This window comes from Nyctereutes procyonoides, unplaced genomic scaffold (genome assembly GCF_905146905.1).
Source record: "Nyctereutes procyonoides isolate TBG_1078 unplaced genomic scaffold, NYPRO_anot_genome, whole genome shotgun sequence".
In the NCBI taxonomy this organism is placed as follows: Eukaryota; Metazoa; Chordata; class Mammalia; order Carnivora; family Canidae; genus Nyctereutes; species Nyctereutes procyonoides.
The window spans coordinates 49,073,240-49,087,095 of record NW_026575051.1 but is presented as its reverse complement, the minus strand read 5'-3'; the positions used below and the strand labels follow the sequence as shown (position 1 = coordinate 49,087,095).

At 40.4% G+C, this 13,856-nt stretch overlaps 1 protein-coding gene across 1 annotated transcript in view; it reads left to right on the top strand.

The window, feature by feature from the left end:
- MDN1 (midasin AAA ATPase 1) overlaps positions 1 to 13,856 on the top strand; it is a 165,071-nt gene that overhangs the window by 4,437 nt on the left and 146,778 nt on the right. Inside the window, 6 exon segments of the mRNA XM_055329790.1 lie at positions 4,978 to 5,204; positions 8,989 to 9,213; positions 10,124 to 10,231; positions 10,312 to 10,504; positions 13,208 to 13,450; positions 13,693 to 13,824. Of these exon segments, the coding sequence (XP_055185765.1) occupies positions 4,978 to 5,204; positions 8,989 to 9,213; positions 10,124 to 10,231; positions 10,312 to 10,504; positions 13,208 to 13,450; positions 13,693 to 13,824 (1,128 nt within the window).

Genomic DNA, 13,856 nt, shown 5'->3' with positions numbered 1-13,856 from the left:
CATATGCATGTGCATGCATGCATGAGCTGTGGGAAGGGGCAGAAGAAGAGGGAGAAGCAGACTTCCTCTGCCGAGCAGGAAGCCAGAAGTACATGAGACTGGATCCCAGGACTCTGAGATCATGATTTGAGCCGAAGGCAGATGCTTAACCTACTGAGCCACCCAGGTGCCCCTATGAAAGCATTTTGAATTGAATGATAATTTAAACAAATTGTGGAATGCAGCTAGAGCAGTAATTGGAAGGAAATTCATAACATTTTCAAAGCATTGAATATATGTGAACAGCCAAATTTAAAAATGGATAAAAGAGGGCAGTCCGGGTGGGTCCCACGTCGGGCTCCCTACATGGAGCCTGCTTCTCCCTCTCCTGTGTCTCTGCCTCCCTCTCTCTCTCTCTCTCTCTCTCTCTCTCTCTCATATGAATAAATAAATAAATAAAATCTTTAAGAAAATGGATAAAAGACTGAACAAACATCACAACAGTTGATAAATGTATGGCTACTAAACACTTGAAAAAATTCTCAACATCTTTGGCATCAGGGAAATGCAGATAAAAGCACCAGGTACCACTCTCGCTCCACTAGAATGACTAAAATTATAACTGACAATACTATATGTTGGTGAAGTTACCTGGCGGCTAGAGGTCTCAGGCATTGCTGGTGGGTGTACACTGGTACAAATACTTGTTTTAAAGTTTTTTTTTTTAAAGATTTTATTTATTAAAAAAAAAGGTTTTATTTATTCATGAGAGACACAGGCACCAAACCACTGAGCCACCCAGGGATCCCCAACTTGTTTTATTTTTTTAAAGATTTTATTTATTTACTCATAGACACACACACACACACACACACACACACACACACACAGGCAGAGACACAGGCAGAGGGAGAAGCAGGCTCCATGCAGGGAACCTGACGTGGGACTTGGTCCCCGGTCTCCAGGATCATACCCCAGGCTACAGGCGGCGCTAAACTGCTGCACCACAGGGGCTGCCCCCCCAACTTGTTTTAAAGTTAAAGGTTGAGGGGCGCCTGGCTGCCTTAATTGATAGATGTGACTTTTTTTTTTTTTTAAGATTTTATTTACTTGAGAGAGAGAGAGAGACAGTAAGAGGAGAGCACAGACAGGAGGGAGGGAGAGAGAGAGAAGCAGACTCCCCACTGACCAGGGAACTCCACAGGGAGCTTGATCCCAGGACCCTGAGACCTCTCATGAGTAAATAAATAAAATCTTAAAAAAAAAAAAAAGTGTCTTGAGTTCAGCCCAGATCTCAGGGTCCTGGGATCGAGCCCCATCTGGCTCTGTGCTCAACAAGAAATTTTTCTTTTTTTTAAAGATTTTATTTATTCATGAGAGACACACAGAGAGAGGGGCAGAGGCAGAGGGAGAAGCAGGCTCCATGCAGGGAGCCTGAATCAGGACTCGATCCCGGGTCTCCAGGATCAGGCCCTGGGCCGAAGGCTAAACTGCTGAGCCACCCGCGCTGCCCTCAACAAGAAATCTGCTTTCGGGCAGCCCCGGTGGCGCAGCGGTTTAGCGCCACCTGCAGCCCAGGGCATGATCCTGGAGACCCTGGATCGAGTCCGGCGTCGGGCTCTCTGCATGGAGCCTGCTTCTCCTGCCTGTGTCTCTGTCTCTCATTCTCTCTGTCTCTATGAATGAATAAATAAAATCTAAAAAAAAAAATCTGCTTTCCCTCTACTCTCTGCTCCTCGCCCCCCCACCCCGCCTCTTCTCCAGCTTTGTGTTTGTGCACACGCTCTCTCTCAAATAAATAAAATCTTTAAAAATTTTTTAAGTTAAATTAAAATTTACATTCAAATTAAGCATATAGGTATATGACCTAGCAATCTCACTCTTAGGTTATGTAAAATATATTACAGCTGGTACAAAAAAAGAAAGCATTGAATATATGTACCTAAATGTTCATAGTAGCTTTTTTTTTTTTTTTTTTTTTTTTTTAAGGGGGGTGGTTAGAGGAGGGAGAGGAGCAGAGGGAAGGAGAAACTTAGGCAGACTCCACACCCAGAAGGGAGCCAATGCCTGGCTTGATCTTACAATTGTGAGATCATGACCTGAGCCAAAATCAAGTCAGACACTTAACCCACTAAGTCACTGAGGTAGGTGCTCCCATAGTAGCTTTTTGGATGATAGTTGGAAACAGCGAAGCAGTGAAGCTATCTATCAACATGCAAATGGATAAAAAAGTTGTGGTTTATTCAGACAGTGAAAAAGTAACAAAATGGAATAAACTATTGAAGCATTTATTTACATGAATGATTGTCAAAAGCATTATACTGAACAGAAATTGGACAGAAAAGAGCACATACTGCATGATTAAATTCATTCATTTATTTTAGATTATTTATTTATTTATTCATGAGAGGCACAGAGAGAGGCAGAGACATAGAGGGAGGAGAAGCAGGCTCCCTGTGGGGAGCCCGATGTGGAACTTCATCCAGAACTCTGGGATCACATCCTGAGCCAAGGCAAAGACGCTCAACCGCTGAGCCACCCAGGCATGCCCTGATTAAATTTACATAAAGTTCTAGACTGGGCATATCTAATCTATGGTCCTAAAATCATATTATTGGTGAGAAGATTGACTGCCAAGAAACATAAGGGAACTTTGGGTTTGATACTTTTATTGGGTGGTGATTGCATGGGTGTGTATATATTTCAAAACTCATCAAACTATAAATGGGTGCATTTTATTGTATGTAGAGTATATGTCAAAAAAGATTGATGGATTGAAGTTGGTTTTTGAAAAGCTAAATGTTTGAGGGCACCTAGCTGGCTCAGTTGGTAGAGCACTACTGACTCTTTCTATTGTTTTTTTAAATTATTTTTATCTTTAAATATTTTATTTATTTGAGAGGACGAGCATAAAGGGAGAGGGAGAAGCAGACTCCCTGCTGACCAGGGAGTTTTACACGGGGCTCCATCCCAGGACCCTGAGATCATGACTGGAGCTGAAGAGATACTTAACTGACTAAGCCACCCAGGTGCCCCAGAGGATGGGACTCTTGATCTTGGGGTCAGGAGTTTAAGCCCTATGTTGGGCTTAGAGTTTACTTTTTAAAAAAGGCTGACTATCTATTTCTTCTAACACAGTTTTCCAGGTTACTTTTTTTTTTTTTTTTAAGATTTTGTTTATTTATTTTAGAGCACGCTCATGAATGAGCAGGAAAGAGGGGCATAGGGAGAAGAAAAAGAGAGAATCTCAGCTAGACTCTGCTGAGTGTGGAGCCTGATGCAGAGCTCGATCCTGAGACCCTGAGATCATGACCTGAGCCAAAATCAACAGTCACCCAGTCACTGAGCCACCCAGGCACTTCCATATTACCTTTTGAAGATAAAGCTCGTGAAATGATACTCTCTCTGGAGGTTTTTTCCCCAACCTGCAAGTATCCATTTGTAGAACATGTCCTGGAGAGTTATGGTTTTTTTCATTCATTTTGTAGATGAAGTTTTTTTTTCTTCACTTCGTAACTAGTTACTGAATACTATCTATCTATCTATCTATCTATCTATTTATTTATTTATTTATTTATTTATTTATATTTTTGAGGTGGGAGGAGGGGCAGAGGAAGACAGAATCTTTTTTTTTTTTTTTTAAGATTTTATTTATTCATGAGAGACACAGAGAGAGAGGCAGAGACACAGGCAGAGGGAGAAGCAGACTACTTGCAGGGATCCCGATGTGGGACTGGATCCCTTGACTGAGGATCACACCCTGAGCCGAAGGCAGACACTCAACTGCTGAGCCACCCAGGCGTCCCATGACAGAGCATCTTAAGCAGGCTGTGCGCCCAGTATGGAGCCAGAGGCAAGGCTCAATCACAACCCTGAAATCATAACCTGAGCTGAAATCAAGAGTTAGATGCTTAATTGACTGAGTCACCCAGGCATCCCTACTGTATACTTTTTAAGTGATATTTTTCGTGGACTTGTTTATAGGGACATTCAGCAATCGAAAATGTCACATCATGTTCCTGTGAATCATGACCAAATCTGTTAAATGTCCTTGCAGGACTAATATTGATGGAAATTGTTCCAATATAACATCTTCCTCCAATCAGTGCTTTGTTCAGAATTAGTTTTATAAGTCAATGCTGTATATTTTGACAGTTTTTTTAAGAGCTTAAGTGTAAGGTGACCTTTTTCTGAGATAATTTTGGAAAACTGTTAAATTTTTACATCTGATGTAAAAATGAAACTCCTTAGTATGAAACTCCTTGGGATACATTCATAGCATTGGATTTGCTGGGCCAGAGGTTATGACCCTTAAACAGTTTAAACCCACAATCTCATTGTTGGCCGCAAGGGTTGTATAGGCCTCCATGCACACTAGCAACATGAGACTTTTCACACACTTTTTCAGTTTTCTTTGTTACTCTTATGGACATTCTGAATCCAGGCACTAGAATTTTGTGGTCTGTTTCATCTTTCATATCAAAGTATGGCCGTCTCCTTTGGATCTGTTTTATTTCTTCGAGGCTGAAGCCTTCATAAGGCTGTCCTCATTCATTTTGAGGAATTGATTTCTAATCTCTATCCTTACCTCAAGAGAGTTGACAGTTTTACATAATAACTGCAAGGTTGGTGCCCAAACCCATGCAATTTCTGTTTTCCTTCAAGAGCAAAGGAGCTGGGGGAAACATTGGAATTTCTGGGAAGTGCTGAGACCATGAAGCAGATTATTTTTCAGGGAAGTTGTGTAGCATTTTACATGGAATTCAGCTATCAGTCCTTTAGCGAAAATCCCAGTGGACTGAAACTTCTTTGTAACAGCCTTTTACATTAAATTCACTGTAATCGTCTATTGCAAAAACCTTCACTGTGTTTTATAAGGTAAACTCATTTATGAAATCTGGAAATTGGATGTTTTAATTCCAAGCTAGGACTTTTTGCTCTTCTGTAGCAGTGCAAATGAGTAGCATTCACATAGACTTTGTTTTGCCTTTCTCTCAGGTGTGGACACCTCAAGATCGCCAGTGTATCCTGAATACCTTAGCACAATTACTTCTGGATAAAGACTGTACTGTGCTGGTTGGTCGCCAGCTACGCCCTCTTCTTTTGGATTTGCTGGAAAGGAATGCTGAGGCCATTAAAGCTGGAGGCCAAGTCAACCATGATTTACACGAAAGGCTCTGTGTGTCAATGAGCAAACTCATCTGTAACCATCCTGACATCCTTCCGTGAGTAACCGTTTTTTCTTCACATTTCTCCTTGAGATAGTAGAACTTGGGATGTAAAGAAGGAGTGAGTTGAGAAGGGAAATACAAGAAAGAAGAAATATAGGTGGTACTATTTTATAAAAATGATCACAGTGGAATCCCTTTATCTAGCTTAGTTTAGTGACCATTTACTAGGTTCTTTTAAATCTTGGCCATCAAGACAGGTCTGGCAAAATGGCCAAGATAGGTTCCCTATCTTCAAGGATTGTATCATTTGGTGAGACATCCATATAAGGTGATTTAAATGAGTTTTATTTTATTATTTTTAAAAATAATTTTATTTATTTATGTGATAGAGAGTAGGTAGAGTGCAGGCAGAGGGCGAGGGAGAAGCAGGTTCCCCAAGAGCAGGAAGCCCAGTGCAGGGTCATGACCTGAGCTGAAGGCGGACAGGCTTAACTAACTGAGCCACCCAAGTGCCCTGATTTAAATGAGTTTTAGTTGAAGCTCTTACAGCATTCACTTTAGATGTATGCCATTTTTTGCTTGCTAGAGCAGCTGCAGGAGTCGGAAGAGTTCTGGTGTCCGTTCTAACTTTATAACAATCTATCCGAAGCAGTATGGTAAGAAGTGGTATTAGAACTGGATTCTAACGTGATTTTCTTTTGACCAGCTCTGTTTCCACGTTGGGCTGGTTCAGCCCTCCCTAGACAGCCTGGTGGTCCTCCACTTCTGGGAGGTCACCATATTGATGCCAAATTTATCATGGACACCAGATCAGCATAGTGCACTACAGACCAGAACTACAATCCTGCCTCATCCTCCCAAATAGCTGGGGTCTATTGCTTCATACCACACTATCTACCTTTGCCTTTTAAATTAATAGTAAAGTATCTTTTGTGTGGAATTGTCAAAGGGGCAGTAAAGTGAGTGTTAGAGTTTTTTTAATTGAGAAAAGAACTTTCTTTTTTTTTTTTAAATATTTTATTTATTCATGAGAGACACAGAGAGAAAGGCAGAGACACAGGCAGAGGGAGGAGAAGCAGGCTCCATGCCGGGAGCCCTACGCGGGACTCGATCCCGGGACTCCAGGATCGTGCCCTGCGCCAAAGGCAGGCGCCAAACCGCTGAGCCACCCAGGGATCCCCAATGGTGGTGTTTTAGTAATTTTTATACAGGATTATATAGCATTTAAGTATGTAGCTGTATGTTATCTTTTTATTCTTTGATTTGCATTTAGTGGTGGACTGTTTCCTGTTTTGTTTTTTTTTAAAGTTTCTTTGTTTATTCCTTTTCTTTCTACATTCACTGTGGGGTTTGAACTCACAACCCTGAGATCAAGAGTCATATGCTCTTCTGACTGAGCCAGTCAGGCGTTCTTTAATCTTTATATTATAACATCCTCAGTCACTATTACTCTTATTTTAAGTCTTTAGAGAGGTTAACTAAATTGTCCTAAGTGTCAGGGCCAGAACTGGATCACAGGTCTTATTTCTAGATGGTAGGAAGACTGATGAGTTGCCCAAGTGGCTTGTCCAAGATTAGATGTTTAACTGGGTGGTATTCCATGTTGCATTTTGAACCTTATGACTCTTTATCATACTACAGGAAAGAGACCTCCTCTTCTCCTTAGTCTTTGAATATTCTTTAGGGAAAAAACTAATGTTGTTATTCTCTGGCTAAAAATGCTTTACTTTATTGGTTTATCTGTCATTGTTTAGACCAGAATTTTAGAGCACTCCTTGAAAATGATGGGTCTCTAGAGTAAAGGGTGCTACTGTAGTCAAATAAGTTTGGAAGAGAGTATTGACCAGACTCCCTTTTGTGTGCTTAGATTGGATCACTGTTCTCCCCATTGCTGCACAGATGCAGGATCATTGCCAGTACACTCTGCTCATTTCCCCCTATCTTCCTCAAAGACCTCCTGGGTCAGGTTGACCATTTGGTTACTGCTTATCTGTTTGCATACTTTTTTTTTTTTTTAAGATTTTATTTATTTATTTATGAGACACACAGAGAGAGGGAGAGGCAGAGACACAGGGAGAGGGAGAAGCAGGCTCCATGCAGGGAGCCCGACATGGGACTCGATCCCGGGTCTCCAGAATCACGCCCTGGGCTGAAGGGGGCGCTAAACCACTGAGCCACCTGGGCTGCCATGCTTGCATACTTCTTACTGTCCACTAGTCCCACATGTGCTGCCAACAGTAGCTGCCTCTGAGCTAGTGGAATACCAGCCTCTTTCCCCTGAAGAATTATTCTGACAGTATACTTGTGAAGAAAAAAATGTCTTATTTTTACAAAAGTAGTATATTTAAGTAATAATGTATTAAGTAATAATAAGAATTGCCAAAAGCAGAAGTCTTCACCCTGAAATCCTACTTTTTAGGGATAACTTATTAATAATAGTTTTGGTGTGTTTTCTCCCAAATTTCTTTTCTTTTTCTTACTCTGCCACGTCTCTTCTGAGCCCCATTTGAATCTTCTAAATCTCCTTTATCCAGTCGCCTTCAGAATATCACGTGTTAATTTACCAAGTCCCTATTCCTGTTTGTTGGCTTGCTTGTGGAAGTTCCAAGCTTTCTCACCCATCTCCTGAATTCTCATTATTTCCCAATTACAGTTGTATATTTGGGGATTTCTTGAGCTAGGAGTCTGGGGTATACTTCCTTGGTGCTTCAATACAAGTTGCTCTGGAAAACAGATTCAAATGGCTGTTGCCCCTGCTCTGTCGCATCCCCAGTAGGCTCCTGAGGATTCTGTTACTGACTACTAGTTCACCAAGTTATTATAAAAGGATGCAACTCAGGAACAGGCTGATGGAAGAGATTGATTGCTTCATAATACTAGATTTGGCAGTGATTTTTTTTTTTTTTTTGGTGACACCAAAAGCACAAGCAACAAAAGCAAAAGTAGACAAATGGAACATCAAACTAAAAAGCTGCTGCACAGCAAAGGAAACAAGGATGTAGAGACAGCCTACAGATTGGGAGAAAATGTTTGCAAATTGCCTCTGATAGGGGATTAACATTAAGATTATGTAAAGAAATTCAATGTGAAGCTTTTTTTTCCCCCCTAAGATTTTATTTATTTGAGAGAGAGACTGTGTAAGCTCAAGAGTGCAGGGAAGGGCAGAAGGGGAGGGAGAGGAAGAAGGAAAATCTCAAGCAGACTCTGTGCTGAGCACTGAGCATGGAGCATCATGCAGGGCTCAGTCTCATGACTCTGAGATCATGAGTTGAGCTCAAACCAAGTATTGGACACATAGTTGGCTGAGCCACCCAGGCACCTCGTCTGAAGTTTTTGTCCCTCTCACAATCTTAGCCGCCTTCCTTCTATGTTTCGTGCAAGTCTGTTCATCTCTTCAGATGCAACTAAGGCATCTCTTTTGGACTCCCCCAGATTTAGTTGAATCTTTTTCCTTTGTGCCTCTTGTTGTTTCTGTAAATTACTATCTTTCTTGCTAGATTGAAGCTCTTCAAGGAAAGTATCTCCTTGGTTTTGTACGGCTTGTAGTTAACACAGTGTCTGGCTTCTAGTGTGAGGTCAATAAGTGTTTGTTGAAAATGAGTGTATTTTCAGTAGAAAACACTTGGGGTAAGTACTTTTGATTTTTGTATTTTCTTAGACATATCATGCCATGGTCCTAGTTAAACAGGATACTGTCTAGGACTAGGTAGCTTCAGTATTCATATCTGTTTTCAGACCCTTGGAAATTCCTGTTACATTCTGCTGTCCTGTCTCAAAGTAGAAATTTATGCTTTGATATCCTCACTAACAAATGAAAATAATCTCTCTCTTTCTGAAGGTTTGCCCTGAGGTATTTCAAGGACACTTCTCCAGTCTTTCAGAGACTCTTCCTAGAGAGTTCAGATGCTAATCCAGTCCGCTATGGACGCAGGCGGATGAAGCTCCGGGACCTAATGGAAGCAGCTTACAAGTTTCTGCAACAAGACCAGTCTGTGTTTCGGGAGCTCTGGGACTGGAGTGTGTGTGTCCCTCTCCTCAGAAGCCATGACACCTTGGTCCGCTGGTCTGTAGCTGTTGGACTTTTCTCATGTTTCAAGTGTGGGGATGGTAGAGGGAGTGTAGAGTTCTGTGCGTCAGGAGGGAAAGGAAGCTATGTAAAATGTGTTATTTTTATTCTGGTGCCTTTGGGGTTCTTACTGCCTTTCCTTAATCATGTATCTCTTTTATGGAAAATGAGATGATACTAGTGGAGTGCACCTTTTTCGGGTTCTGTCAAATGAATTCATCATGCCTGATTTGTATTTTGTACTCTTAATTATAATATATCAATTCTATAAGATTTCTTTTTCTTCTTTTTTTTTTTTTAAGGTTTTTATTTATTTATTTGAGAGAGGACAAGAGAGAGCCAGGGAGCACCTGGGGGGAGGGGCAGAGGGAGAAGCAGGCTCCCTGCTGAAGCCCAGCAGGGGCTGATTCTAGGACCTCCGGGATCATGACCTGAGAAGAAGGCAGAACTGACTGAGCTTTTTTTCTTTTTCTTTATATAATTATTATTATCATTTTTTAAAGATTTTATTTATTTATTTATGAGAGACACAGAGAGGGAAAAGCAGAGACACAGGCAGAGGGAGAAGCAGGCTCCGTGCAGGGAGCCCGATGTGGGACTTGATCCCAGGACTCTGGGATCATGCCTGAGCAGAAGGCAGATGATCAACTGCTGAGCCATCCAGGCATCCCTCTCTTTTTTTTTTTTTTAAAGTTTATTCATTCCTCATTTATTTATTTTAGTTATCTCTATGCCCAGTGTGGGGCTTGAACTTACCATCTAGAGATTAAGGGTTGCATGCTTTACCAACTGAACCAGCCAGGCGCCCCTAGAATTTCTTTTTTTAGTATTTAGTTGGCTAGCAAATTTTCTTTATTCTTGAGAATTAGCTGCTTGTTCTGAGTTTATATACTTTAATTTTCTCCAGGTACACAGCCAATTGTCTTGCTTTGGTCACTTGTATGAATGAAGAGCACAAGTTATCATTCCTTAAGAAGATTTTTAATAGTGAGGAACTGATTCATTTCAGGTTGAGGTAAGGAGGAGGATTCCTAGAGATGTTCATGTGGCTTTGCTGTGTATTAAAGTAACTGATGAGATCCTCATTTTCCTCAGGTTACTAGAAGAGGCCCAGCTGCAGGACTTGGAGAAGGCCCTGGTTTTGGCTAATCCAGAAACCTCCCTTTGGCGTAATGAGAAGGAGCTGCAGTACTTACAGGGACATCTTGTTTCAGCTGACCTCTCTTCCAGAGTGACTGCTGTCTGTGGTGTGGTGCTGCCTGGGCAGCCACCAGTCCCTGGAGAGCAGGTATGTTGGCATCAGTAGGGTATCTTTTTCCCCCTCTTAAACACTCAGTGTGCTTTTTTCTTTGGGCTCTGTGTTAAAAGTGTGAGTCAAATTAAGTTTGCCAAATTGCTGTTCCATTTACAGAAGTACTCAGAAGAGATTAAGAAAAAGTTACCCAGGGCTCTCTTTGATATTTCCTTTGTCTCTATTTGATGTTAAATTAGAAACTCTAATGATGCCTATATGATGCTTTTAACTTCAGCAAAGCTCTTCCATTTATTCTCTGTGTGATGTTGGGTAGTACATACTGTGGTAACATTTTTATATGAAACAAAGGCAGAATGATTAGTCTGGAGACCTTTGGGTTGCTCTTTGGGAGAGACAGGGCTAGGCTTAAGTATAACTCCCAGCAGCCTCTTTATGTCATGACATTCTTTTTACTCATTGTGTGGGAGGCTAGTAAGTATAGTGAACATCCCCTGCCATATGAAATGAGCTTCTTTTCAAGAATGTGTCTCCAGACCCATGCTTTTGAAAGATTTATAGATTATAATCTAGCTCTATAATCTGAAACTGTTGGGAGCCATTCTGTTTTCCCTAGTAGTCTTTAGTCAGTTGTCACTTTGTGTGATGGTCAGATTCACCGTTTTCTTTTTGGAAAAAGCCCTTGTCATTCCTTGAATCATTGGTTTGTCCATTGGGCAGTACAATTTAAAGAAAAGAAGCATAATGGGGGCACCTTGCTGGCTCAGTCAGAAGAGCTTGTGGCTCTTTATTTTGGGGTTGTGAGTTTGAGCCCCATGTTGGGTGTAGAGATTACTTCAAATAAATAACCTTAAAAACATTTAAAAAGCTTAATATACATTTAAAAATGCACATCTGAAATGTACAGCTCAATGATTATTCATAAACTGAATATATCTATGTAACCAACACGAGGATAGCAGCATTTCTAGCGGCCCGTGTGTTTTCCTCTAGTCACTAAGATCCTCCCAACCCCAACCATTCTCCTAACATGGATTAGGTTTGGATCATTAGAATTTTAACATAGGAAAAAAAAAAAAAGAATTTTAACATAGGGAAGGATTCTAGTTGGGATGGGCCTAATGTTGAGTAGCAGTGACAAGACACTGGGGCAGAAGCACAAAATGGTGCTATGTCCCAGCCTGCCTGCTTAATAACAGAGTAATAGCCCTGCAGAGAGTTCAAGAACTCCAGTCCTGGGGCACCTGGAGGTGGTTAAGTGGTTAAGCATTTGACTTTGGCTCAGGTCAGGATCTCAGGGTCCTAGGATCCAGCCCTGTGTCCAGCTCTGTGCTCAGTGGGACGTCTGCTTGTCCCTCTGGCCCTCCCCCTGCTCATGCTCTCTTTTTCTTTCAAATAAATAGAATTTAAAAAGCAAACAAACAAACAAAAAAATAAAAAATAAAAAGCAAACAAACTTCCAGCCTTGAATCTCATTTTATTCTCACGTATCTATAGGGAACTAGCCGTGTTTGAGAAGTTTTTATTCCTTAAAAAAATTCTTAAAAATTCCACCTTCCCAAGGGATCTTTTTCCTTATGTTATATTAGGTACATTATTATTTGAAAAATTTTTTAACGCAGTAAAACAAAACATTTACCATTTTAAACTTTTTTTTTTATGTAAATAAACTCTACCCCCAATGTGAGACTCCAACTTGAAACACTGAGATCAAGAGTCACATGCTCTATTGACTTAGCTAGCCAGGCATCCCAAACATCTTAAACAGTTTTAAGTGTACACATCAGTGATGTTAAATATACTCATCTTGTTTTATAAACAAACTCCAAAACTTTTTCATTTTGCAGAATTAAAACTCTATACACATTAAACATATTGAGAGAATTATTACTATTATTTTTACTTTTTGTTAATGGAAAATGTCAAATATATTTCAAAGTAGAAACAGTGGTGTAATGAATCCCCATGTACCCATCACTTAGCTTCAGTAATTATAAATTATCAGTTACATTTTATTTATAGTTCTGCACACTTTCCCCAGTGTTATTTGAAGCAACTTCCAGATAGCACATCATTTCATGCCTAAATAATTCAGTATATACATATAAAAGAAAAGAACTTTTAAAAAAGCCATTATTCTTTATTATACCTGAAAAAATACAATAATTTTATAATACAAAGTATCCTTTTCCCTGATTGATAAATATGTTGTGTGCATTCTTTATTTTAGATATGAAGTCTTAGGGGATCCCTAAGCGGTTTAGCGCCTGCTTTGGGCCCAGGGTGTGATCCTGGAGTCCTGGGATCGAGTTCCGCGTCAGGCTTCCTGCATGGAGCCTGCTTCTCCCTCGGCCTGTCTCTCTGCCTCTCTCTCTCTCAATCTGTGTCTCTCGTGAATAAATAAATAAAATCTTAAGAAAAAAAAAAGAAAAAAAAGATACGAAGTCCTAGAATGTTGTATAAGAGGAAGGAAAACAAAAATGCAGTCATGAGATGAAGTTTGCCCCTATCTTTTGTGTGTTAACTTTTTTGGCTTCTCAGACTTTGGGAGATTTTCCTTAAATCCTGCCAAAAGGAAAAAGATCCTTATTTTGGGTAACATACCTGTTGTTATTATAGTTCTAGTACTACTAATTAGAGGTTTATGTAAAGGTTAGTGAAATCATTGTTGTAGAAATTAATCTGTGCACTTTGGAGGAAAGACTTAACATGCCTTTTATTTTTCCCTTGCCTCCTTAGGCTAGTAATAGGAGTTCTTCTCATGAACAGGAGCTGGCCTTTAGATCTTATGTGCTGGTTGATTCAATCTGCAAAAATCTTCAGACACTGGCTATGGCAGTGGCTTCTCAGAATGCTGTGTTGTTGGAAGGACCAATAGGATGTGGCAAAACTTCCTTAATTGAACACTTAGGTTCAATGACGGGTAGAAGGAAGCCCCCTCAGCTTCTTAAAGTCCAGCTTGGAGATCAGACCGACAGTAAGGTAATTAAGAAATAGCAAATTTTGGTGGGTTCACATGCTTATAAATGTTTGCATTAAAGTATTGTTTTTGCTAAGGGAATGTGAGAATAGTTATTGGTCCTCCTCATAACTGATGGGACCAACGTGTAAAAACATCAAGTGCCTGCTTATATCCGTATAGAATTTTAACAGAATTAATCAAAGGATGTGGCATTGGCATCTCAGATATGTGGTTTCATTAATACTTTTTCCTTTTCCTCAAGATGCTGTTGGGAATGTATCGGTGTACAGATGTCCCAGGAGAGTTTGTGTGGCAACCTGGTACTCTCACACAGGCAGTCACAAAGGGACACTGGATCCTTCTGGAGGATATTGACTATGCCCCCTTAGATGTGGTATGTTACCTCACTAATTATTTACTGATTTT